This window comes from Crocuta crocuta, unplaced genomic scaffold (assembly GCF_008692635.1).
Source record: "Crocuta crocuta isolate KB4526 unplaced genomic scaffold, BGI_CrCroc_1.0 scaffold31, whole genome shotgun sequence".
NCBI lineage: Eukaryota > Metazoa > Chordata > Mammalia > Carnivora > Hyaenidae > Crocuta > Crocuta crocuta.
Window position 1 is genome coordinate 4,248,806 of NW_027528362.1, and position 27,956 is coordinate 4,276,761.

The 27,956-nt window shown below is 37.8% G+C and overlaps 1 protein-coding gene across 2 annotated transcripts in view; it reads left to right on the forward strand.

Moving 5' to 3' along the window:
* PCCA (propionyl-CoA carboxylase subunit alpha) overlaps positions 1–27,956 on the forward strand; it is a 402,236-nt gene that overhangs the window by 180,738 nt on the left and 193,542 nt on the right. For both annotated transcript variants that reach the window (XM_077753890.1, XM_077753889.1), the window contains 4 exons: positions 3,754–3,897; positions 5,296–5,370; positions 10,039–10,107; positions 11,977–12,052. In XM_077753890.1, coding sequence (XP_077610016.1) covers positions 3,754–3,897; positions 5,296–5,370; positions 10,039–10,107; positions 11,977–12,052 — 364 coding nt within the window. The remainder of the gene's footprint in view (positions 1–3,753; positions 3,898–5,295; positions 5,371–10,038; positions 10,108–11,976; positions 12,053–27,956) is intronic.

A 27,956-nucleotide genomic window follows, 5' to 3' on the forward strand; every position in this document is an offset into this window, starting at 1 on the left:
ATTTGTTTTTCCAAGTTCATTAATATTGAAGTTTGATACATTAGGAACTCAGAGGTGAAGCAAAATCAAATTTATCCCATTGTTGGATTTGATGAGCTCTGTTATTTATTTTTCTGGGGGAAATACATTTAAAGAAATAAATACATTTGAAAACAGAGTGGCAAGAGGTTTATATGCAAACACTGATATTAGTCACAGGTTGCTGGTGATCAAGAAGACAAACCTAAATTAAAACAGCAAATGGATTTATAGCAAGCTGGATGTTTGCAATCATCTAATGTAGGCATATAGAACCATACTCACTCTAGCATGATGGTGTGTTCCACAATATGACATTTCATGATTATAGTTGTTTATACCTATTTGAACAAAACATTCATGGAGAGATCGGGGCATTGCCAGTACAAACTGATTTATCAGCTGCTAATAGATCCTGCAGAGTGTACACTCTCTCACTAATCCCAGTCACAAATTTGTCTTTGAGGATTCAGAAATTCTGAGTTGTTATGGGTCTTTTTTTTTTTTTTTTGGCATATGTAATTTTTGTGTTTGGGGCAGGGGTAGTTTAGGTCTTTTGTTGACTAAACCATGAGAGTTATGTACTAGAATGTCAATATATTAACCTTCAAATGCAGAATCGCACTATTTAGTGTATCCTTTATTCATGTACTTCTTGGAACTAGTGCCCATTTCTGTTGGGTAGAAAAATTATGTATGAAGCCAGGTCCTCAAAAATTTGTTTATCACAGTAAGGGAATCCAGTTCTGTGTTTTAAGTGTTATAGGCATTGTTTGTGAATTTGTGTTCCATGGAATTCTCAACCTATAGGATATCCTGCAAAAGCAGGAGGAGTGTGGGTAAATAAGTGCTGTACAGTGTCCTCCCCTTGAGAATCCCAAAGCCTACTGACAGATTAATGAGTCTGAGGAGTCTTTATTAAAAAAAACATTTTTAACTTAGGTGAAGTCAGTGTTTTCTGAATAGAAGTGACAAAGAAACCTTGTGGCTTCCCCCCTCCCCCTTCCACATAATAACCCTCTGAAAATATGTTTATTGGCATTAGACTGACAAAGATTTTTCTTTTGAGGGGGCAAGACACAGTTGTCGGCCTAGCAGGCACCGGTCTTGGAGCCTCTCTCTTTGAGTCACCTTTCACTGCAGTTAGCTGCCTTCACTTTCCATTGATTCTCCCTCCCTTCCCTTCTCCTTTCTTTTTTTCTTTTTCCTTTTAAAAACTATTTTTAAAACTTCTATTGAATTTTATTTTGGCCTGAGAGCTGTTTTGTCTCTTTGTATATCTCTGTTCTGATCTCCTAAGTATTGAGTTTGACTTGCAGAGGGGAACCTGTTTCCAGGTTCTCAGAAATGGGGCCACACATGGTTATTTAAACAATGTTACACCCACAAGGTTCCTGGTAATATACTAGGCAGGGTCTGAAGGAAATGTTTCACACATCCAGTTGAATAACTGCAGAATTCTATTAAAATGTATTTAGAAAGACTTCTTGAACAATACTTGAACCTAAGTGGATATATTTTTTAAGTTCTGCAAGTAATGATTTTGCCTTTAGCAGCCAGTTGTTATTCTAGTTATCTACTTAATTATTCTATTTTGAAATGCTTGTAGCTCACTAAATTAGATTGTAAAATGTGCTGTTTCTTTTATGTAATTCTAAGTTGGTGTAAAGTGGGTCCATTTTTGGATTTCATTTAATATGGGTCTTGTGTACTTTTATACAGTTACAGAAAAGTCTTCTAAGGTAAACAGAGCCTTATAATGAATTTGGGTCTTTAAACTTTCATAATACTGTGTTTTATAGAAGACAGCAGCACCTAATTATGTAGCTGTTTATGTTTACTGCTTTTTTTGAAGTTTTGTTTTGTTTGGTTTTTATTTTTAGTAATCTCTACACCCAATGTGGAGCTTGAACTCACAACTCCAAGATTAAGAGTTACATGGTCCCCTGACTGAGCCAACCAGGCGCCCCAATTTACTACATGTTTTTATATACATTTTTCCATGAGGAGAATAGAAAGGTCATACTATCTCTGGAGTGACCTGAATGCCAGCTCTGCCTCTACCATTTACTCTAGATGTGTCTCTGGATTTGCTGCTCATTTATTCATTCAGTATATATTGGTTTGCCTAGTATATAGTATGTACTTTTCTGGGCACTAGCCAAAGGAGGAAATTAAATCATTCACTTTTAAAATTGTTTTCTCACCTATGGAGGTGTATGAATAGTATTGACGTAAATCCCTTGGCACGTAGTAGGCTCACTTTGTACGGAGTGATAAGATGCCTTCCCATTCAGATTTGTTTCTAGCAGTGATACAGGGACTTTACACTTGTTCCTTTCTTGTTATATTTATCATATAGAATCTTGTTTCTCAAAAAACCACAATGTCCTTTGAAAATTTTAATTTTTGAACTATCTAATAAGATCTTTATTTAGTGTCACATTTATTTTACAAAGGGTAGATGCTTATTTTAGTGATGATTTGTCATTAAAATTATGTCAAAATGTCTTAAAATGTTGTTGAAACTGTAAACAAACTCATAACACACACAGAGCTAATTATGGATGCCATCTGTTTATTTTTACAAAGCTTTTTTCATTTTTTTTAAGACCATGGCATTGTCTGCTTATGATAAGCTTCAAGATTATTATAATGACTAAGTCCTGTCCTTCAATTAGTGTAGTTAAAGATGGTAAGACCATTTGTTTGTTCATTGACCTTTTCCTGTGTCAGAGTTTATGAATTTGGACATGTCATGATAAAGAAACTATTATGAAGTGCATATAGAACATGCTTTAATTTTTATGAGAAAAGAAATTAGTATTAAAGTAGCAGATGTGGCCAAAGTTTTATTTAAAATTTTAAACCTTTTTCAAGGTTTTTCATGAGAGACCTATTGTTTACTCCTTATCAGTGCTGGAAGTGGATTTATTTTATCTTTGTTAAGTTTAGGAACTTGTAAACAATCAAGAAAATTCACAGTGATGTGTATCCCTGTTAGCATCCCTGTATGTCAGTGCGTGTTTTTGTACATGCGTATCCCATGTGTGAGTGTGGAAGGCCAGGGATCCCCATGACAGCATCATCCAAAGTAGTTATCGGCAATTTGCTGAGAGAGCAGAGTGATTTCACTGGCTCAGTTTTGCTATTGTGCATGCTAAGCACTCCCCATGTAGGTCTGAAGGGAAAACAACCTGCACGGGCCCATCTGCTCCTTTCTGCTACACTGCATTGATGTGAGAGTACGCTAATCTGGTTGCTTGTCAGGACAGGTTAGTGAAAGCATGAGAGTGGGTGAGACCAGGCTAGCTTAGTGCTTTGGAAAATCATAAGCTGCCTCTGTGGATGCCATGCTAAATGTAGCAGAATAGTTGATTACCAGCCATACCGAGGATTGCAGCTAAATACATAATTTTCAGATGAGAATTAGTTTCAAAATTGAAAGGGGGAAGCATTGCTGGACGCCATCTACTTAAAAACTGAGACAAGTAATGCAGATAGTTTACAATATACTTTTTAGGTATTGGGATTTTTTTTTTTCTTAAAATCATGCTTTGTATTAGATTCTGTTTGTTTAATTGTATGCTCTTAGTTTTTTAGTTAAAATGATTAAATGTTAAATTTAATTAAGCTCATTTTACCCAGTAACTGTTGATATTGTTCTTGCCTATTCTTGCCTCTGTTTATTTCCCTTTTTCTACACCTATTGACTGGCAGATATTGGCCTTGCAGGTGGAGCATCCTGTCACAGAATGCATTACTGGCCTGGACCTGGTCCAAGAAATGATCCGTGTTGCCAAGGGTTACCCTCTCAGGCACACACAAGCTGATATTCCCATCAACGGCTGGGCAGTTGAATGTCGGGTTTATGCTGAGGTAAAATGAATGATGTTCAGAGGAAGCATGGTGGTGGTGTCCCGAGACATGGGACCAGGTAAAACTGAACAGCAAGGGAAAGTTAGGGCTTCGTAACCCATGTGGAGTGTTTGCTCATGCAATAGAGAATCAAACCAGGCAAAAGAGTGGACAATTTTGACGCAATTCAAAGTAATTTTAAAAGATTGAGTTTAAGTTCCGTGTATTTCTGTGCCCGGGCAGAATAGCCACCCATCAGTTTAAGGGGCAACAAAGCATTCGTTAAATATTCTTGCTTTTGTTAACTATTCAGTATGTTTGAATAGACCATGGCTTTTGTTTCTTTTGCTTGTTTTCAAATCACGTTTGAAATGAACAGAAGCATTTATTTATGTTATTGTTTGTTTTTTTACTTTTTGTTTTTAAGAGCCTACCCTGCGTACACATTAGTTGTTAATTCAATATCCACTTAAATTTTTTGCAAGTTTATTTTCTAATGCTTTTATCCCTTATGATTACAAGAAAGTAGCAATTGAAATTTAAATTGCAAAGCATTCATTAAGTTTTAATTATGAATTTTACTCCTAAGCTTTCAGTCCAAAACTTTTGTATTATTTTATAACTATATTAATCAGACAATAAAGCAGTCAGCATCTGAAAATGCTTTTTTCAATGATTAAAACAATTCAAGGAAGCATTTATACTATCTTTTGCTTTTAGAATTCGAAGTCTTAAAAAAAAATCTATTAATAGTAGTGTTAATAATTATTAAAATCTATTAATAATAGTGTTTAAGAATACCTGAAGTTGTTTTGAAATGTTTCTTAAGGATTTGAGAATAAATATGCTTGACCTGGTTATTGTTCCTGCTTTTTATCATATTTTAAGTGGTATTGTAATGACACTGAACTCATTTAATATTTATTCTGATGATCTAAGGTATTTACAAGTGGGGCACATATCTAATAGTGCATGCAAAGTTTCTTTCAGGTCTTTACTTGAAGAACCAAAATTCTCCAATTTTGCCATATGTGAACAGTTTTGAGAGCAAGAAAAACAATTATATTTCGTACACTACAGTTGCTGTTCTGAACTTGAGGATGTTTTGATGTAGCGCCTAGGTTATTTGATTTTTGCCCAAGGCATCCTAAGACAATTTATAAAGTGTTGGAATTTTACCAATTTCGAAAAAGTATGACTAAGGTCAGGCTCAGTTCTGCTTACATTTCTGTTTAATTTTTAAATACTTCTCTAAGTAGTCTAGAGTGAGTATCAGACAGCAATCTTCTGAAATTGTGATTTGGTAAATACTGTGTGTTGAAAATAGATCTATAAATGCTTCTTCGTTGTATAAATATTTAACCTTACTTTGCTGATTTATATTTCAAAGACTGTGCTTCCTTTCCTTTGAACTTTCAGGACCCCTACAAGTCTTTTGGTTTACCATCCATTGGCAGATTGTCTCAGTACCAAGAACCAATACATCTACCTGGTGTAAGTCATTAAGCTGCAGTGCTAAGTGAGGGGTTAAAATCTTGATTTATGTCATACTTTAATGTTAAAGCATGTCAACACCAAAGGTGTAAATAGAAGGAAAAGTGAAATTCATGGATAAATCACAGGTTTTTGTTATTTTTTTAAAAAATATTTTGTGCTTGGTGATATGTAGGAAAGTCAGAATTCCCTTCATGGGGAAGTCTAGAGATGTCTGACTTCTGAGTAAATGATAGTTTACAGTGTTCTCAGTTCTTTTGAAAATTGTAATGAAAAAGATCACAGAATCCTACAAATGGGAAATGACTTTTTTTGTATTACTTTAGTCTTTTCAATAAATCTAACCCAGCTTTCCTGTGTAGTCAGATGTCAAGAAATTCAAGCACAAATTCAGCCCTTTACTTGAAATGGATTAAGAAAAACAAAATGTGCCTCATTATCACAGATTTTAAGAAGTACCTGTTTCTATCAGTTAAAGAAGAGTGACCGCTATCCACTTAATTCATAGTTTTTCTATATGTAATAGGTGTTCTTTAAAAAGTTTTGTTGCATAAAAAAAAACAAGGGCATACCCTTTTTCTTAATCAAGGTAATAAGTGCATATGTATATGACATTATGTTAACTAGTGGATGACAAGGCTGTACCATCTGTGAATGTGATTATTCAGTCTGATTACTGGCATGAAGATGGTGAAAGATTACAGGAAGGATTCTAAATTCAAAGATGTTATTGGATATATGATTTATTTCACTTTTTAAATTGTTTTTGCCCATATGCGTCCTGAAGAGACTTGACCCTTTCTAGGCTGGGAGACTCCATGCTGTGTTCAAAGCCTGAAGGCAGAAAAAAAAATTGTAAAGATTTAACAGGCATTATTAGGTGACGTTAAATAGCAGATGAGAATACCAGTATCGTAGGGACATATCTAAACATTTTTTTAATCAAAGAAAAAAGTATTAAATAAGAATTCATAATGATTACTCTAGTTGTTAGAAGTTTTCACCATGTTGTAATAGCTAACAGGATGTCAAACATTTTGCCCTCGCAAGTTTTTGCAATTTGCAATTTTCAAACGTGAGACCTGTTGAAAGTACAAGTGATAATGGACAAACTATACCCCCTACAGTCTTTGTCCCACCAAATCTTTCTTCAATTAATGCTGCAGCAGGAGTTTTATGTAATAACATTTGCGGTTGTGAGCCATCCATAGAAAGAAAAAACAATTAAAATGCCTTAAATGTTCTGCTTACTGCTGTTATTTGCTTGTGTGAATGTTGCATGTCAGCTAAATGGACCAAGGAATAGATAAAGTGATTGGGTGCGGGAGAGTGCACACCAAGCTTTGTCTATCATTATTGCTGGGAGCAATCAAATTGATGTCAGCAGGACAGTAGATGCGTTGACAGCTGTAATTATGTATCTCCATGGTGATCACTTTTGGCCTGTCATGGAGGCCCACGAGTCCCCTCCCTTGGAAGCATTTAATCAGATGGGGCTGTCACTTGTCAGGTAGACATGGCGGGCTGGGAGTTGGACTGAGGGGGAGAGGTGAATGGAGCATGAAGGGTGGGAGATGGCTGATAGTTTCACATGGTCCACCTTTGATACAGAAGAAAGACATTTAAATTACGCTAGAGGTTTCTGAGCAATGGCTTGAGACCCTCAATACACAGGTGCCTGGGTGTTGGTGTAGGTGTTTCCTCCTTGGCTCTTTAACTAGATCAGTCAGTTTTAATTTAGGAAACTTTTTGATTATTACCCTTTTTGGTCCCAGGAATACATACTTGAGGATTAACTTACAGTTTATACTTTTCACTTGTTTCTTTTTTTCTTTTTTAAATATTTTTATGTTATTTTTAAAAAAAAATTTTTTTAATGTTTTATTTATTTCTAGGAGAGAGAGAGAGAGACAGCGTGAGCAGGGGAGGGTCAGAGAGAGAGGGAGTCACAGACTGAAACAGGCTCCAGGCGCTGAGCTGGCAGTCAGCACAGAGCCCGACGTGGGGCTCGAACCCACGAACCGCAAGATCATGACCTAAGCGAAAGTCGGACGCTTAACTGACTAAGCCACCCAGACGCCCCTATTTTTATGTTACTTTTGAGACAGACAGAGCATGAGCAGGGGAGGGGCAGAGAGGGAGAGGGAGACACAGAATCTGAAGCAGGCCCCAGGCTCTGAGCTGTCGGCCCAGAGCCCGATGTGGGGCTCGAACCCACAGACTGTGAGATCATGACCTGAGTTGAAGTCAGACACTCAACTGACTGAGCCACCCAGGCGCCCCTCACTTGCTTCTTTAAGCCTACAATTTACTCTTATGGCGTTGAATAAGATTTTTTTTTTGTCTTTGGTCACCACATTTTATAAATTTGGTATTTTCAGATTGTAATTTTGTTTTCAGAAATTTGGTTAAAGTTCCATTTGACTTTATCCTTAAAGCTTTGAGTGTAAAAGCTAAGAAATATATATATATTTGTGTGTAGCCTTTGTTTCCATTGGGGAATGGCAACTTAATTTGACTTTGAATTCATTGTTAGAAATGAAAAAGGCTGATGCTTATTTGAAAAAAGCTACATACGCAGGATATTGTAAATCCGAGTCTTCATGCTTTGTTACAGTTTTCATTTGGAAATGTTGATTTGCTAATGAGACATGTGTTTGATTAGAGACCTGTGTTGATTAAGTATGCCTCTTGATTTTACCCTATGTATTTTTAAATTAAAATGACACATACCTTCTTGTGATCATAATTTTAGTAAATGACATAGTTGTATCTAAGAGCCCTAGGTAAGTTAACTTTCAGGACGGTGTTGTTCAAGGTGACTAAAATTTTAAACTATGAACTATAGAAGAGTGTAACAAATAATATTTATTGTCTGTGTTATTTTACCAGTGGGTTGAATTTAAAGTTCCACACTATGCTTGTAGCAGTTTATGTAGCAAATAGGAGGGTATATTGAAAGCCAAACATTTTAGAACTTGTACCAATCTCAAATGGAAACACAGCTTTAGCAAGTATGCTCTGGTTTTAAATAATACATGGTGGTAAAATAGTCTCTTTAACTTTTTGCTGCTAAAATTAAGAAAATGTAAGTTAAGAAGGCTCTTTTCTGCTATGTAAGTTGGCTGCAGCTGCCATTTGGGGGCTCTTTAAATGTGGGGGGAGGGTGGATTATGATTTTTTGCTTTCACAGCTGCCCCATTAATTCTTTTCTAGTTTTTATAAACACTGAATTTCAAAGCACTGAAGTATGTTTTCAGAAAATAGAAAGCCAGGATATTTTTAAGTGTGCTGAGTGACTGTCATTTAAAATTAAGATTTTCATATATGAATGCGAATGTAAATACAAATAACCGTACTTTTGTGTTTGCAAATATAGAGATAGAAGCACTCTGGTTTGTTATAGTGTTATCTTCTAAAACCTTATAAAGAGAATAATAGTAGTGTGTTTTTTTTTTTTAAGAGATTGAAACTATGCTTTATCTTTTGATGTCACTGTATAATAAAGCCATCATCATACCCTCATGTGGATATCCTAGACAAGAGGTTCTACATGTGGTCCCTTGATAATTGCCTAAATTAAAATATTAAAGGCCTAACAGCCGCTGTGTTGACCTTTTTCTGCCTTGCTGCAGACAGATGAGCTGCTGTTTATTAGGAAGGCTTCTTCCCACAGGTGAAGAGCTACGTGAGCTTCCGCTCTTCTCTCCCCACCCCTTTACAATGTTGGGCACCAAAGTCCTGCTGTTGTAGCAGCTTCGATTAAATTCCTCTATCTTCAAGACCCCTAGGACGTGCTTGACAGTCTTAAGTATTTTGATTAGCTTTTAAATACCTCAGATTCCAAAACTTAGGCACAATAATTTAATAAATATTTCGTCCTCAGCAACTGCTCATTTTAAAAGTTTTACATGGCTAACCTCTGTGCCTTACTGCTGGTATCAAACTGGGAGATGAAAACAAGAATCAGCGATGTACTAACTAACTTGTTGGCTGGTTAACAGCAATCAGGCTCTTCAAAAGAATATTTTGAACTTGGGCTATTTTTTTCCCCCCATGAAAATTGCGAAATCAGAACTCTTAATTGGAACTGTGTCCTTACAAAGCAAAGCTATGAGAAAAGCTGTGTAAACATTAAAGTCTCAGGGGACTAACAGTAACAGAGGAAAAAACGTACAGTTGAGAGGGTAAGGCAAAAAAGGAAAGTGTTACAGACATGAAAGTCACAGGACCAGTGTTCCTGTAGAGCTGATGAGCAGGACTCCGAGTCCTGCTGCATGGCTTGATTGGGGGTCCTTCCTGTAGCTCATAGAAGGGTATAGTGGGGAGTGCCCCTGTAAGGGGCATCGTTCATGCTATGCTTCAGTTGGGAGACACCATCAAAAAGCTGCAAATGCATCCCAGGATAGTGATGTATGAAGTATTATTGTTGTTATTTTTTGCAGTTTCTTAGTTCCTTTGTTTAGGGTGAGAACAAAAAATGTGGTATACTACATATTATAACAGATCAAGATAATTTGGTCTCTGTATGGTTTAGATTGTTTTCCTGTTTTCCAGAAGCTGAAATGTTACTTGAGATTAAATTATCCATCTCCTTGGAAATTAAATTTGTCGTTAGAAAAATATCTGCACAATATGAAGTTACTTTCATTTCTTTCTTTCTCCCAGGTCCGGGTTGACAGCGGCATCCAACCAGGAAGTGATATTAGCATTTATTATGATCCGATGATTTCAAAAGTTAGTTTGATTTCTTAATGGCTTCATTCATTTTTCTTCTGAAAAGACAATGGAAATACTTAATTTAAAAACACTGAAATTGAGCCTTTCTCTGAATCATGTGCTATATAATTAAACAAGTAATTATGTATTGATAGAAAAGTGAAAGCAGAGCAGATTTTCTTTCTCTTGAGGAATTTCAACATGTTACTTTGTAACATTCCCCAGTCAAGTCAGTCATTTGTTCTTCCCGAATCAAATCAAATGATGATCCCCTCCCCCAACAATACTAAAGTTATCTAGCCAGTGACTCCAATGCAGCCCATACAATTATGGATGGATTATGTTGTTATTTGGTCATCCCTAGAAATAACCTGAGGTGGCAGTATGGATGGCAGGCCATGTCATGGAGTTGAGGTGATAGGTCATGTTTTTTGGCATACTATTTACCATTTATTTTCCGTTTTTATGAATCACTAATTACTTGTGGTGATTGCACATAATTAAATTTTGTGTAACAGTAAAAGATGTCTTTTTGCCCACCTGTCTTTTGAAATTTGACTTTCCAGAATAAATTAACAGTGCTGCTCAAACTTTTAGATCTTTCAAAATCTTTAGAATCTGAAGATCTCATAAAATGTAGGATTCTGACTGCAGTAGTTAAAACTGGGTATTTCATGGGGGCCTGGGCAGCCAGTTGGTCAAGTGTCCAACTTCGGCTTAGGTCACGATCTCCTGGTTCATGAGTTCGAGCCCTACATTGGGCTCTCTACTGTCAGCACAGAGCCCGTTTTGCATCCTCTGTCCCCTTTTCTCTCTGCCCCACCCGTCTGTGCTTGCTCTTTCTCAAAAAATAAACGTTAAAAATAAAAACAAAAGAATGTGGGGTTTTCTTTTAGAAAAGCCCTATTTTCCCTGAAGTGTTAGACCTACACTGAAGAATTTTTTTTTACATAGTTAAAACCCTGTCAAATGGTTTTCTCCCCCAAGTACTTTTATGTATTTGCAGTAAACAAACTATTTCTTTCTTTTCTTTTTTCACTTACGCTTTTATAGTAACGTTATTAAAGTGAACTTTAGGCATTTCATTTGTTAGAAAAGTACTATGTAATTTAAAAATAAAGAAAACAGAAAATATCATAGTTTGATTTGAACAGATGTAGTTCCATTCTTTGATGAATACATTTCTGTTCAGAAAAGTGGTATGCAAGTAACATTTCACCCTAACTTGATACTGAGGAGCTGATGAAATGTACCAAAGTAATTGTAAACTACAGACTGACTAATGTAATAGTCAGAAAAATATTTTATGAGTAGGTAAAGTCTTGTTTTAACAAGCAAATTAGCAATAAAATATTATTTATTCCTTGTATTTGTTAATTTGTTTAAGATTTTTGTAAGTAGACACAAAGTCATATAGAACAGTAAGACTCTTCTGATCTTGTAACAGAAGAACAGTTGGCTTCTATGCTATGTTATGTATAAAAGTTAGCTATGCAGGGAAATGACATTTTCGTAAGGAGAGAAAAACAAATCTTGCCTAACCCTTCACTATCCCAGATGTTTATATTCTATCCCAAATGTTCACATTTTGATCTTTCCTTTTAAACATTTTATGCTTATTTTTGTTATGTTGTTGTTTATCTCAAGTAGCTCTTTTCTGTGATAGTGAATGTAGGAGAAAAGTCTGAAATTGCTGGATTCTGATATTTATTGAGTTTAAAAATCTTAATTGATATACTTTATATTAGAAATTGAACTACTGTGAAATTTCAGAAGATGTTTTGGGAAAAATGTTAAGTGTATTGATTTTTATTAGGATGAATTGTTCGACTTTTAGGTAGATTGATATCTATCTATGTAAATTGTTTTTTGTTTGTTTGCTTTTAGCTGATTACATATGGTTCTGATAGAACTGAAGCACTGAAGAGAATGGAAGATGCACTGGATAATTATGTTATTCGAGGTAAAAACAAATATTTAATTTCTTGGTATTATAAATGTCCTATTCTAGAAAACAGCTTGAAGATGTAGTGACTAGAGAGTTCTATAGAAAATGTGCTTAGTATGTATTTAAACGGAAGTAAGAAAAGCTTGAATTAGACTTACTAATTAAGAATAGGTATTTCGTTTTCTCTATCAGCCCAGTACTTTACATATATACCTTAAATTCTTTAATTAACCTTACGATGTATAACCTTTCCTAGACACATATTTAGAATTTACTATTTATAGGTATGTATTGAATGGAAAATTGTTCTGTATTCTGAAGTCTTTTATTGCCCAGTGTAGCAAATTAACTACTAATTGTCTTTTATTGAAGTATGTTTTGTTTTGAAGTATGAAGCTTAAAAGTGTGTGGAGCTATAAAATATAGTGACCTATGGTTGACTAGTTTGAGAGTAAGGGTATAGCCCTTTGTGTCTATAAATTAGAACAAATTATAAAATGTCTTCTAGCAAATGTAGTTGTGTTGCCTCATGTACACAGAGGTCTGTTCTAATGTCTAACAAAGTCCGATCCTATGGCCTATAGAATGTGGAGTGATAACCGAATCAGGAGTAGCCGTTTTATCGATTGGTTTATTTAAAAGATTTTATTTTTATTTATTTATTAAAAAATTTTTGTATGGTTTTATTTATTCCCGAGAGAGTGTGTGAGCAGGGAGGGTCAGAGAGAGAGGGAGACACAGAATCTGAAGCAGGCTCCAGGCTCTGAGCTAGCTGTCAGCACAGAGCCCGACGCGGGGCTTGAACCCATGAACTGTGAGATCATGACCTGAGCTGAAGTCGGATGCTTAACCGACTGAGCCACCCAGGCGCCCCTAAATAATTTTATTTTTAAGTAATCTTTACACCTAACCTGGGCTTAAATTTACAATTCTGAGATCAAGAGTTGCATGTTCCACTTACTGAGCCTGCCAGGCGCCACACAGTTTTTATTTTATTTAAATTATTTTAAATTATTAAAGCAAAGTTATACTTATTCCCCTTAAGGAGTAAATTATGTTGGAAGTTGTATTAGCAACTTTTCATTAGTATTGAAAAAGATCATTTCATTTTAGTCCAACATAAATTATCATCAACTTTAGAATAATGGAGTTTAAAATCAAATTTAAAGTGTAAAATATAGTTCACTTTGAATTATGAGTGAATAGTGTGGGGTCTACGAACATTCCATAGGAAGGACTGGCTGTATAGTTTTGCTCTTTTCTCATGGCTGACTACAACAATGGAGCTGGGAGGCTAGAATTGGAGGCTGAGGGGGTAGAATGTTGGTGGAGTATGGTTACTTAGCCCCCTCAAGCCCATGCAGAGCTTTTATGTAATTTCAAAAAGCTTCCCTTCGAGTGGACACAGCCTGTAGGTCAGAAGGCTTGGCAAGTGGACTGGAACTTTGTGTGAATTAGGAAAGGGGCTCTGTTCTCTGGGTGCATCGAGCCCTGAGTCAGAGAGGCCAGCTTAGAAATGGAGTGTGTCAGACCCTTCCTCTGCACCCTTGACTCAGTGCCTTCACGTACAACTGTACAGTAGTGCCTCAGGACAATTTAGTGACTCCATTTTTACATATTTCCCTTTCCCTGCTCATTAAAATAAATGTTTTTCAATGTTTACTTTTTGAGAGAGACCGAGTGTGAGTGGGGGAGGGGTAAAGGGAGAGGGAAGCATAGGATTCGAAGCCGACTCCAGACTCTGAACTTTCAGCACAGAGCCAGACATGGGGTTCAAACTCACGAACTGAACCGTGAGATATCCTGAGCCAAAGTCAAACGCTTAACCAACTGAGCCACCCAGGCACCCCTCTCCTTGGTTTAATATATGGCAATTAAGCCATATAATTCTTACTTTAATCATTTCCTCTTCCAGCTTTTCTTTTGTTAGGCCTGGAGAAACTTCTTACCTCCCTTCCCTTTTACTGTTGCTCTCTTTTCTTCCCATTTGTTAACTAACAAGTAACCAATGACTGTGGGGTGATTCACCTCTGTCAATGAAAGGAAAACTGTAAGTTCTCAAGTGAACCTAAAAATAAAATCAGTAGCCTCAGTATCCAAAGCGTATACAAATTTCAAAAATCCCCTTCCCATTGTAGCTCATTCTGTAATTCTTTTTTAGCCTTAATTGTGGAGTATTTACTGTTTTTTCAACTTGCCGTGCTCCATAATAAGCAGCAGCTACATATTTTCTCTATACATTTTGGTTAAGTGGCCCTGGAGGGGTTTATTTTCCGTAGAAATAGTATCCCCTGGGGCGCCTGGGGGGCTCAGTTGGTTGAGCGTCCAACTTCGGCTCAGGTCATGATGTCCTGGTTTGTGGGTTCAAGCCCTGCTTTGGGCTCTGTGCTGACAGCTAGCTCATAGCCTGGAGCCTGTTTCAGATTCTGTATCTCCCTCCCTCTCTGTCCCTCCCCTGCTTATGCTGTCTCTCTTGCTCGCTCTCAGAAATAAATAAAACATTAAAAAAATAGTATTCCCCCAAATTACTTTAGTGCACGTTTGGAACACACATCTAATTTGGGTATGTGTTTGTGTCTGTGTGTTTAACTACTCACACACACAGACATAAACAAGGTACTTAGGAATATTATCCCTAGAGGCCTTCAAAGTATTTGTAACAGTTTTCTGGATTCCTCCCCCCACCAGTATCTTTGTAATTTTTATTGTGGTTGTTGAATTGTTAGATTTTGGTTAATTTTGATTTTGTTCTAATGAGCTTGTGTGGTAAATTCATGAATTTGAGATAGTCTATTTGTATAAGAATATTTTGTCAAGTCACATCTCTCTTAAACTTTCCTGTAATGTAGTGCCGTGGCATATGGGCAGCTTGTCAAAATATTAGCATTGTATTTTCCTGTCTGGCTTCTGAAAGGAATATTCTTTCATATTAATAGAGTACACTTTTCATCTTTTATATTTAAATGAAGATTTGCCACTAAATTTACTTATTTGTTATTATACTTTATATATATATATACACACACATATATTTTTTCACATTACCACATTTTTTTTTTTTGATGTGGAGATCCAGAACTTTAGTTTTTTATTTATTTTTTTTTACAAATAGTTTATTGTCAGATTTGTTTCCACATAACACCCAGTGCTCATCTCCACAAGTGCCCTNAGTTACCACATTTTTAAATTAAGTAACTTAAATACAGAGTAGTAGGCTTGCTATTATTCTCCTGACTTTATCATATGTAAAATAAAATGTACTTTATTGAGCAGATAGATTTTTCTAGACCTAGTCTGAAAAGGCCTTGGTTCACTCTGATATAATAGAAAGAAATCAGAGGGGGCTAGGTTCCTATCCTGTCCTGGCTATGTGATTTTTAGTAACTATGTGATTTTTGTCAAGTTACTTTGTCTCTCTGCATCTCTTACTCTCCATTTAAAAATGGAGCATTGGGGGTGCCTAGGTGGCTCAGCCAGTTAAGCATCCGACTTCAGCTTAGGTCATGATCTTCTGGTTTGTTGAGTTCAAGCCCTGTATGGGGCTCTGCCTTCGGAGCCTGTACCTGCTTTGGATTCTGTGTCTCCCTCTCTCTCTGCCCTTCCGCCTTTGTCCTCTCTCTCTCGTCCCCTCTCTCTTACCCCCCCAAGTTAATAAATAAGAACATTAAATAAATTAATTAATTAAAAAAATAGAGCATTAGCCTCTGCTCTATAAATTAGTAGTGAAGATGAACTTAGGTATGCATAAGACCTTGACACAGTACCAGCTCAGTAACTTTAGTTCCTATCTTCTTTTGTCCTTCTCTCATTACAGTTGTAAAACCACATATGTAAAGATCATATGTCATGAGTCATTATCAGTCAGTCATTGACATGTGAAATTGATGAAGCCATAGATAAACAACATTGAAAGCCCATTTTGGGTCATTCCTGGTACTGTGTGCTGGGTTACTTGTTTTTATTGCATGCTGTTCTGCTTCTTCCAAGCATTTATCATAACTGTAATTAAAATATTAGTTGTCTGACTAATTGCTAAATGTTGGATTATCCCATAAGAAAATTAGGTGCATGCGGGCAGTGATGGTGTTTATCTTGTTCACTTGTGTCTTACTAGGGCTTGACTGTGTGTGACACACAGTTGGTGAGTAATAAATATTTGTTGAATGGATTAATGAATGAGTGACAGTAACTTTCAGGGAGTTTCTGGTAAAGTTGGTATGAAACATACAGAAAGAACATACAATCATAAATGCCATAATACTGGAGTAAAGAAATATGGTGGGAATTCAGATGGGTGGCCAGTTTTCTTTCCCCACCTCTGCTTTTGGTTCTTTGGAAGTAATGTTAGCACGGCCTTATGTGGCTCTTACAGGTGACTTTGTTGAGAGTACCTCACTTTGTGTTTCCTTCAAATGGCTCCCCAGAGTGGCAGCATTCTTTTTTAAAAGACTGATAGCTTACTGTGGAGGTGAAATATAGGGGAGAACACACTCAGGCGTATTTGGAATATGACTTACTATTGTCTTTTGGTACAATAATCTGGCGTCAGATCTTAAAAGTGCATACTCTTAGACCTAGCCGTTCAGTTTTCAGGAATCTATCCTTTAGAGTTAAAAGACTGAATTGTGAAGTGGTATTTACAAAGACATTTGTGACAGCAGTGTTTAAAGTAGCCAAAATTGTAATCAACCGTGATGTCCACCAAATGGGTGAATGACTGGATAAATTACTGTGCATCTTCACTATAAGTCATGGCACAACCAGTACTTGAAGGCCTGTGTGTATGTATTGTTAAATAGAAAGGCAATTTGCAGAGTAGTGTGTGGTGCAGCCTCACATTAGTTAAGCCACCTTCCCGTCCTGAAGTATCTGATTGTGTTTGGATGAGCACAAAGATGAGAACGTATACACATCAGATGGAGACATATCTATATTTATGTCTATCTATAGCTGTCTATCTATATGTGTGTGTGTGTATGTGTGCATGATATATATATATATCAGAAGGTTTTTTTTTTCTTGTTACATTGCCCCCAGGCCTTTTATTTTAGGTATTTTCAAGCCTAGAGAAAAGGTGAATGAATAGTAAGTACCTTGCACACCTGTATGCTCTTCACTTAGATTGTTAAGCTTTTCTACATGTTTCCCTCCATCTCTCCATCTCTTCTTTATAACTTTTTTTGCCTTCTCCTTCCTCTTCCTCCTTGCTCTTCTTCCTTCTCCTCTCTCCCTACTCTCCTTGTGTTTTTCCTCAACTATCGGAAAGAAAGTTGCAGATGCCATGACACATGACTCCTAAATGTTTCAGCATGGATCTTGAAAGTAAGATCATTTTCTTACAAAATCACAATACCAGTATTATACCAAAGAGAATTGACAGAAGACTCATAATATCATCCTATGTACTGTCCGTATTTAAAGTTTCCTCAATTCTGCTAGTGTCTTTTTTTTTTCTTTAACCTCACCTGTGGTCCAGTTAGAGTTTATGCATTGCTTTTATTTATTATGTCTCTTTATTATCTTGCTCTTTTTGTATTTTGTATCATTAGCTCTTCATAAGAGTGAAGGGCAGCTGACTTACAGAATGTCTCATAGTCTACATTGGAAGTTTCAGTATTGGTCCAGTCAGGGCTCTTAGGAAATGAGTTGGAAAGATAGGGGTTGCAGTTGGAAAGCAATTTATTTTGAATTGGTGGTTTCAAATATGGTGCCCTTAGTGAACACTAGATGATTTCAGGGTTTGACTCTGGGACTAGGTGGCTAAAGTGAAAGAATAGGTAATTTGAAATGAGATCCTAAGAGCTGAGTGGCAAGGATGTTGCCTGGGTCATACACATGGTAACATGAGTTAGGATTGGAAGGAAGGTCGTGAGCCAGGTGACATAAATTCTGCAAGTGAATATTGGTTGTTAAAGGATGTAGATAGATGACAGGGAATTGGGGAAGACTTTTTTGGCCAGCCAAAATAAGCCTCAAGGAAATAGAAGTTTCCACAAGGATTGAAGAGGTAATGTTCTAGAAGTGACAGTGGATCTCAAGGAGGTATGTGAAGGTTACTGGAGAAGTGAGGTCCTTGAGGTCACTGAGGTTTTCAGTGAGGCAAGGAGGTAAATGGAATGCTCCATGAAAATACTAAACCCTCAGCAGACCTGACTGGTAATCATGAAGCAGCAATCTCAGAAAACATTTTGGAGTGGCCTGGAAAAGAGTTGGAAGAATTGTTTTGGGGGACGTGAGAATAGTTCGGTCAGCTAATGTTCCAAAGATGAAGGATGGCCACTTTGTTTCATGCTCTTTTTTTCCCCTCCCTCCTTCACTGTTGTTTTCATTTCTGGAATGCTCAGTCCTTTTCCCACCCAATGACCTTCATAGTCTTGCAGGCTGTAGTCTAAGCAGTTATAACAAAGAGAATGAAAAATACAGTGATCTAAGAAAGATATAATTTAATATATCTCCCATGTCATAGTCCCAAAAGAAGATTGTCAGGGGCTGGTAGGGAGACTCTTGGATTCACAGCAGATGGTTTTCATTTGGGGGCTCTTAAGTGACTGCTTTTATGCCCATCATCCAGCCTCAGCAGGAAGGTGGCAGGGGAAAGGGGAGTTCACACCCATTTTTTTCAAGGCATAACCTGGAAAGCACCCTTTATCTCTGCTTCCATCCTGTTGGCATTGAATCACATGGTCATACATACCTTCTAGGAAGATGGACAATGTAGTTGATACCAAGGTGGCCATTTACTAAGCTAAAAAGTAGCATTTCCCTTATTAAAGGAAAAAGAGACTAGATACTGGTGGATGACTCGGGGAAATAAGAATATATACATGTTTCTGTTTGTTTGTGGAAACGCACACACGTACACAAGAGCAGAACTAATAAGAAGGTGGACCTATATGGTGTACCTACCAGATCCTCATCTGGCAGAAATGATTGGGGGATGGGAAACAGAGTACAGAGGATGAAGGAGAGAGGGTTCTTTGATTACACTTTTAGAATTCTGACATTAATATTTCAAAATAAAATTATAAACATTCTGGGAAAAAAGCTCTAAATGGAATACCAACAGTGGACAGAATTTTATGAATAATATAATCATGCTGAGGGAGGGAGGGAGAGAGAGAGAGAGAGAGAGAGGGAAAAAAGATAGCTTTAAAAAACTTTTAACCATATTTTGACTGGATATCCTTGAGCTAAATACAGTATAAACAAATGTTGAACTGTAGTTAGTAGGTTTGTTTTTCCTAGTTCATGAGTTAGCAGTTCTGAAACTAGTTCATGTATATTCTGGGATTGAGAAAATAAATACATGGATTGTGGATAAGATGAGTGATATTTCATGTTGTCAGAGAAAGAAGTTACAGATGGGGAAATGGATGAGGATTTCCATTCCAAATGAGTCCTATGGTATTCAGTTGAAACTGGAGGTATCCATGTAAACTCATGGCTTTAACATAGACTGAAAAATAGCTGTAACTATGTTACTGTGCACATGTGTTTTTTTATGTATGTACACACATTCTGTAGCTCAGGGTTTCTTTAGCACAATTGACATTTTGGGGTAGAAATTTTTTTGTTGTGTATGGGGGAGGGCTGTCCTTTGCATTGTAGGATGTTTATCACCACCGTTGGCCTCTGTCTACTAAAAGACAGTAGCATTTCCTCAGTTGTGACAACCCAGTATTTTCAGACACTGCCATATGTCATGAGGGAGGGGGCAAATCACCCTTGACTGAGAACCGCTGGCATGCTCAGAGGTCATGGAAGCATTTACACCCATAGCAATGAGCATGCCAAGAACCCAGATCTTTTTTTAAAAATACAATTGTCTCATAAATGGAACCACTACTCCGTGATAAAATGGCTGATTTCCAGAAGAGTGTAAGATGAGCCTGATTCATCTTGTATAAGAAAGTAGTCAAGTGCTCAAAGGTGATATGTCAAAAAGACACAGGAGTTAGCTCTAAGGGGTTACCACTGGCCAATCTGGGAAAACTTCAGCCACAAAATAATGTTATCAATGGATTAAAGCCCATGGAATAAGCAAGAGTCTGTGGGTTCATACTGACATAAGCAGATAAGAAAGATAAAAGAGGAAAGAGCCACAGGTCTTTTCTACAGCAGATTTTTAACTGATAAATGTAGAAGAATCCCCATTGGGCAAACATCAAATTGGTTAGGTAAGAATCATCAATGATGGATGCTAAGATTAGTCGGTGAAAATATGATGAGAAACAGGTATTTGCATAGTTTCGTACTAAATCCCCAAGTGATACTAATTAATTACAATGGGACCTATAACACCTTTAAGTAGACAAACCTAGCAGTTTACCCACATGATCACAGTTAACATCACTAGTAAAGGGACATACCAACATCTCATGCCTCTTGAGATACGATGTACTGAAAATAGCACATCATTTCTGTGATGTTCTTCCCCAAAATGTATGACATGGCTATAATCATGAGGAAACAGCAGACAAACCAAATTGAAAGACAGTGTACAAAATAAATGGCTTGTATTCTTCAAAAGTGTCAAGGTCAAGAAACATGGAGGTGGATCAACTTATCTAGATCAAAGGAAGCCAAGGATATGTGACAACTAAATGCAGGATGAGTTCCTGGAACAGGGAAAAAAAAAAAAGTTTTTCTTTTGTTGTAAAGGGCATAAATCAGACAGTTGGTGAAATATGAACAAGGTTTGCAGATTAGATGCTGCTGCTGTTATCAGTGTTGATTTCCAGATCTGGACATTGTACTGTAATTACATGAGAGGCTTACCTTGGTTTTAGAAAATACACTGAAGTATGTAGAGGTAAAGTGCAGCCTGTCTTTGACTTATCCCCAGATGTTTAAGAAAAATTGTGTGTAAAGAGAAAAAAAATGAATGATAAATGATAAATGAATAAAGAAATATTTGGGGTAAAGGATATATAATAATTCTTTCTACTATTTTATGAGTTTTTTATAATTCTGAAATTATTCCAAAATAAAAAGTTTAAAAAAACAGGTGAAGGGGAGCATGTGCCCCTCCCCCCCAAAGCTAAGGAATTTTATTTAAGGAATAAAAACAGATGCATTTGTGATGATGTATTATTCATCTGATATATTCTAAGGAATAGAGGGCTTAAAGAAATTGTTTCATCAAGGACAATTTACTATCTAGTTGGATAACTGCTTAGTTGCTCAAATGAATTTTTTTTCCTAGGCAGATTGTGAGCTTTTGTTAATAAAAAAATCTTGAGAGCAAAAATGTGATTTGGTTAAAGTTAATTTCTGAGTCCCCATGAAATAAGCTGTGACTTTTGGCCTCTGTTTGATCCTGGCAGTGTGTGCAACTAATGTCTGGCCAGTGTTTTGGAAACAGCAGGTAGTCAGGAGAAGGCTGCTCCTAGGGGTCGTCTCTTCTGTGGCCTGGTGGTGATTTCCCATGCAGATGGGACCTCGTGAACTTTGGTGGAGGTCATTTTCAATTCCCTGTCTAAAACTGAGAGCCATAATTTTTATGAGTATGTGATTAATAATATCGTTGAAGTTATAAACTATGCCTTAGAGTGCCTCTGCTACCGACTTCATGTTTGAACAGCAATCACTTTAAACTGCACTGTCTTTCCTGGGACATGGGAAAAAAGTAAACTGGGTACAAAATGGTAACTTTCTGATGTGTAAGATATCTCTTAACAGTCCAGTGATTTGTCCCATTTATCTGTTCTTTTGGGCTTTTAGGGAAAAAAGTAGTTCTTTGATTATTCCCCCATTTGGCTTTATAATCAATGAATGTACAGTCTTTGGAGCCATCAAATGAGGCACCTAGATTTTGGTTGTCTGCCATTAGCCATCATTTCATCTTCTAGATTTTGGAAAGAAAAACATAATGATTTGATTTTGCATAGTAATATGTAATATTTCATTCAGAAAACATTTAAGGAGAAAATGCTTTTGTGTAGTAATTTTATCCCTGACAAATCATTTAGCAAGATAAAATCTGTTTTCACGCTCTATTTACTATTCAAGTAGAAATATTTTTGAAAGTCTTTGCTTCATTTGTGTGCTTGAGTGGGTCTGGTCTTTGATATCCACAAAGTAAATTAATGTTTGCTTATAATTCCTTTGACTTATCTAAAGTCACATTTTACACCTTTGAATTTGTGATAAAAGCACACCATATCATTTATCCTGTAAAATTGCATACATTTTATTTTTATTTATTTGTTTACTTTTTAAGTGTTTATTTTTGAGAAAGGGTGAGGGAGGGGCAGAGAGACAGAGAGAGAGGCAAACAGGATCAGAAGCAGGCTCTGAGCTGAGAGAGCAGAGCTTGATGCAGGGCTTGAACTCATGAACTGTGAGACCATGACCTGAGTCGAAGTAGGATGCTTAACCGACTGAGCCACCCAGGCGCCCCTTTACTTTATTTTAAGATTTATTTTATTTTTAGAGAGCATACACAAGTAGGATAGTGGTGCTGAAGGAGAGGGAGAGAGAATCCCAGACAGGCCCTACCGTCAGCGTGCAGGGTCCATTTTGAAGCTCGATCCCAGAGACCGTGAGATCATGACCTTTTCCAAAATCAAGAGGTGAACGTAACTGACTGAGCCACTCAGATTCCCCAACTGCATACATTTTATTTTATTTTATTAAAAAAATTTTCAAGTTTGTGGGGCGCCTGGGTGGCTTAGTCGGTTAAGCGTCCGACTTTCGCTTAGGTCATGATCTCGCGGTTCGTGGGTTCGGGCCCCGCGTCGGGCTCTGTGCTGACTGCCAGCTCAGAGCCTGGAGCCTGTTTCAGTCTGTGACTCCCTCTCTCTCTCTGACCCTCCCCTGCTCACGCTGTCTCTCTCTCTCTCTCTCTCCTAGAAATAAATAAAAAAAATATATTAAAAAAAAAATTTTTCAAGTTTTTTGATTTTGAGGAGGAAGGGGCAGAAACAGAATCCAAAGCAAGCTCTGTGCTGCCCTCACAGAGCCTGACTTGGAGCTTGAACTCATGATTCGTGAGATCATCACCTGAACTGAGATGAGAGTCAGCTGCTCAACGAACTGAGCCACCCAGGCACCCTGAACTGCATACATTTTAATTTTTTGATGTCCTCAATCACAGATTTATCACTATCAGAAAACAATCTTGTTTTTGTTCAAATTATCATTATTTCTGAAATCTATGTTAGAGTTTCCTGAAGACAGTCTGATGCTAATTGTTTTGACATCAGCCTCACATGGGAACAAGGAAATTTATACTATCACTAGACTGTAATAGGAGAGCCAATAAAGTTAAATAGGAAATAATGAAGTTTGGAAGTAAACACTTTTATTTAACTGGAGGAGGGAATGACAGAAATCCTGAAAGTTAGATTNGGACGCTTAACCGACTAAGCCACCCAGGCGCCCCTATTATTATTTTTTAAATGTATGTTTATTTTGAGAGAGAGACTGAGAGCACGAGCATGGGAAGGGCAGAGAGAAAGAAGTAGAGAAACTCTCAAGCAGGCTTCCCACTGTCCGTGCAGAGCCTGACATGGGGCTTGATCGCACCAACCGAGAGATCATGACCTTAGCTGAAATCAAGTCAGACACTCAACTGACTGAGCCACCCAGGTGCCCCTAGATTGCATTTCTACATTATTTACAGTTTATCCAAAAACTTAACAACTTGAAACATTTTGAAATACTAATTTGCACCTAAGAACACTTTTTTCGGAAATGAAATTCCAGCTGCACCCTGTTCTTCTAATTTTCATCCTTTCCAGCCCCTCCTTGAGGATGTTTTCTTCCCCTAAACTTCAGTTATTGTATAGGGATAAGCTGCATACTGCCGGCTTTGTCTTCCATTTCTCTGTACCCCACTCTGGATTTCTTCATGTGGACATCTGCCCCCATGCCTTCTATGTTGTGGTTGGATCTGCGTTCTAATTGACGTTCTTCTGAACTCTCACCATGGAGATACCATCAGTCTACTCTCCCAGGCCTCTCCAGTTGAACTTACACAAAGTAAACCACATATTTTCTTCCTAACCTGTTTCTCGTCTTTAAGTGGGGTCTTCAGTCATGTAGCATGGCAGAGCCAGAAGTGTGCATGTTGTGATTGACTTCTCTCCCCGTCTTTTTTTTTTTTAAGATTTTATGTATTTTTTTCATTAAAGTTTGTTTATTTAGAGAGCTTGAGCAGGGGAGGGAGAGGGAGAGGGAGAGGGGGGAGGAGAGGGAGGGAGGAGGGAGAGGGAGGGGGGAGGGGAGGAGGGAGAAGGAGAGAATGACAATGACTCCCAAACAGGCTTCATGCTGTTAGCACAGAGCCCAATGTGGGGCTCAGACACGTTAACCATGAGATCATGACTAGAGCCCAAAGCCAGAGCTAGACACTTAACTGACTGAGCCACCCAGGTTCCCCTAAAGATTTTATTTTTAAGTAATCTTTACTGTGGGACCTGAACTTACAACCGAAGACTTAATTGAGTGAGCCAGCCAGGTACCCCTGTCTCCTCCATTGATGCCCACTAAGTCACCATGTCCTGTCTGCCTGCTAGATGTCTCTCAAGTCCAGCTGCTTTTCTACATCTGTAATGGCCATACTCGCACTGTGGTCCGAGGCCTTGCGGTTTTTCAGCACGTCTCCTGCAGTTGTCAGTAATGGTGTTTCCCATCTTCACCCTCACCCCTCCCCAGACCCCTTTCCAGTAACAGCCTGAATTATTCCAGGAGTTCAAACCTGGTTATTCCTGCCCTGTTCCAACTGTTGTGGTTGCTCTCAAGGAAGGGTGAAATGTTTGCATGACTGCCTGACCTGAACACGCCCGCTGGCCTTCTCAGGCACCCCGCTCTCTCCTTTGCTCATGCTCTTTGGCCGTGGCCCCCATCTTCCAGGTCTCTCCATACAGAATACCTGGTGGTGTCCATTTGCTTTTGACAACAGTGAGAATTCTAGATTCCTCCCTTATATTACCCATCTTTGTGTCCTTCTGTGTCTTTCTCTGTTTCTTTCCCCAGCTCGGATGATTTGCGTAAGTCACAGATAACTTCCTTTTCCTGGAATGCCACATTTGTTGTTGCCTATGCATAGAAGTCTCTTTTGGCAAGCCATTCCCTTTTCTTCTTCAAAAGTGCTTTAGTTTTGTCTGTTTGTAAAACATACAACAAAGGGATTCAGTTCCCTTTCATAGCCTGACCTCTTTCAAGGAGTCTTTTATTTTAAATTCTTGCCTGCCGTTTTGGCTTTCTAAGCACTCATAGCATGTTGCTTTCAGTTCCTCTTCATTTTCATCTACTCGAATATCACCTATAATTTAGTCAGATGTCACATTTTTGCAGTGATTTGTTAGGTATACATTTGTGTCATCAGAAGAAGTTTTTACAACTTCCAGTACTTTTGTTGTAGAAATATACATAATTACAACAGCTCTTCAACACATGAGTTGTTGAGAATTGGTCATTACCCACAGAGCAAGATTGGGTTAAGTGTGCATTTGTTTGGGGCGTGTGCTATGAAAGATATTTATTAGGTCATTGTCTTTATGTGATAACTTCTTCCTTGGAAATTTATGTAGCTAAAGGAATAGCATTAATGTTTTAATTTGGAACTTTGTCAATGTTTTGAAGTAGTTTGAATAGATTGAAAATTGGCTTTCATAAAGTTTTTAGGCACTTGGTATTTTCTGAGTAGGGAGCACATATGCTCAGATTTTAGCACATGGTTGCTAACATTGCCTAGTATAAAGAGATGCATAGAGAAATGCCTAGTTGGTTGGCTCAGAAATAGGAAATCATACTGAAAAGTATGCCCTTCTCCCCCATATGTATACATGAAAGTACAGGGTAACCTGCTTTAACAAAGATTCTTAAATACAGTAGTATAAATAAGAATATTATTTACTTCTCATTTAACTGGCTGGCTGGTCTGTGCTGATGGGGCAAGTTTGTGTCCTGTGGTCCTGTGGTCATTCTGGGAGATAGATCCCCCCCTCCCCCTCCCCCCTGCTATCACATTGCTCTGCTTCCCCTTCATTTCCAGAGCTGAGTTCCTGCCAAATCAGGAAGCCCATAGGAAGGAGGAGGAAAGGAAGCCTGATAATTATTCTTTTCAAGTAAGCGAGGCTGGAGTTGGGCACATCGCTCTAACTTCCGGCCCCTTGTCTAGGAATTAGTTTGTCAGGTCCAGCTGTAAACCAGGCAGGAAGATAGAGTCTGTGTCTGGGGGGTCTTTTGTTCTGCTAAGACTCTGTTACTGTGTAAAAAATGGAAATCACATTTTCAATGAAACCCACAGACTGTCATATTTTTAAACATATATTGCTATTACAATTTCTATTTTACTAAACTTTAGATAAATGATTCATTCTCTCTAGATCACAATTTCTTAGTTTTCCACCTCTTTTCCTTGTAATTTTCTTATTCTGTGACTGGTTACTGAAAAGTTTCCCCAAAGCAGTTACCATAATGTTATAGTGTTTGCTCTCAATTCTTTCTTGTGTGTGATATCTAATTACTACACGAACAGTAGGTTTACAATAAATGTTGATAGGTATAGACTAATTTGCTCAGAATGTCAACATTGTTAAAAGCCTTATAGTGAATGTCCACCACCTTTCTTAGGGAAGGGCTAGAGAGTAAATAGCTTAGACTTTGTGGGTCATATGGTCTCTGTTACAACTGATTGACTTTTAGAGCACAAACACTGTATGTAAAGACTGCTGTTTTCCAAAAAAGCTTGATATACAGAAATAAGGGGTGGTCTGATTTGCGTGCCGAGTTTGCTGAGCGCTGCCTAATAGGATGGCTGTGTTCTCTGGATAGAAAGAGGTGTAAACTTTTGAGGAACTGGATTCCTCTAGGATATGAAACCTGAAGTTAGGGAGGGAGGTCAGTGCTGAGGTTTCAGATGCAGTGCAACTGTTGTCTGATGTGGGTTTTTTTTTTTAAGTTTGTTTATTTATTTGGGGGGGGGCAGCAAGAGAGGGAGATATAGAGAGGATCCCAAGCAGGCTCCGCACCTGCAGCATGAGCCCAATGTGGGGCTCGAACTCCTGAACTGTGAGATTATGACCTGAGCCAAAAACCATGAGACAGATTCCTAATGGACTGAGCCACTCTTGCTCCCCTGTCTGATGTTTATTAACGACGTATTGTCTTCTGCTGTGTATCAGTTCTCGGATGAAAGGATAATAATGAGCACAACATTGATGCACGTTCCTGAGCACCTGGCATTGCCTTAAGCATTACGTCATTTATACCTCATTACAGTAATGCAGAATAGGTCCTGTTGTGCTCACCACTTTGCAAATGAGGAAACTAAAAATTTGAGAGGTGAAACAGCTTACCCAAGGTAAGAAGTAGATCTGGTGCTTGAGCCTGAGTGTCTGATTCTTTGCTCACTTTGAAATATTTTTGTAAAAGTGAGCACTCTATTAAGACTTGAATAGCAAGATCAGAAACGGGCTTTCTAGGTTTGTCATGCGGCGGAATGGTATGATGAGGACTCTGCTGTCTGTGATGGTGTAGACGAGTACAGAAGTGGGTAAAGAAACTGGGAGGAATTAGCAAACCTCCCGTTTCTTCAGCTCTAACATGCTCCTGTCCCCTGCTCCTCTTGCGGAAGCCTGATGGAATTCCCGCTCCCCCTGGATTTGACATGCCTCTCATCCTCCCTTTTATTCTCTCTGCATCTTTGTAATCTGCGTGACCAAGATCAAATACTCCCTTCATAAAGCCCCTCTATCTCACAGAACTCTCCCGATACCTTTCGAGTCCCTGTTGTGGCAGTTAGCCATTGTAACTTAACTTTGTAGCGGTCCGTTGTCCCAGGCTTGGTGCTGCCTGCTGGATCACAAGCTGTTCTTTTCTTTCTCTTCTTTTTTTTCCTTTTATCTCCCCCTCCTCCTTTCTTACTACTCATTGAAGTGTACTTGACATAAAATGAACTTCTCATATT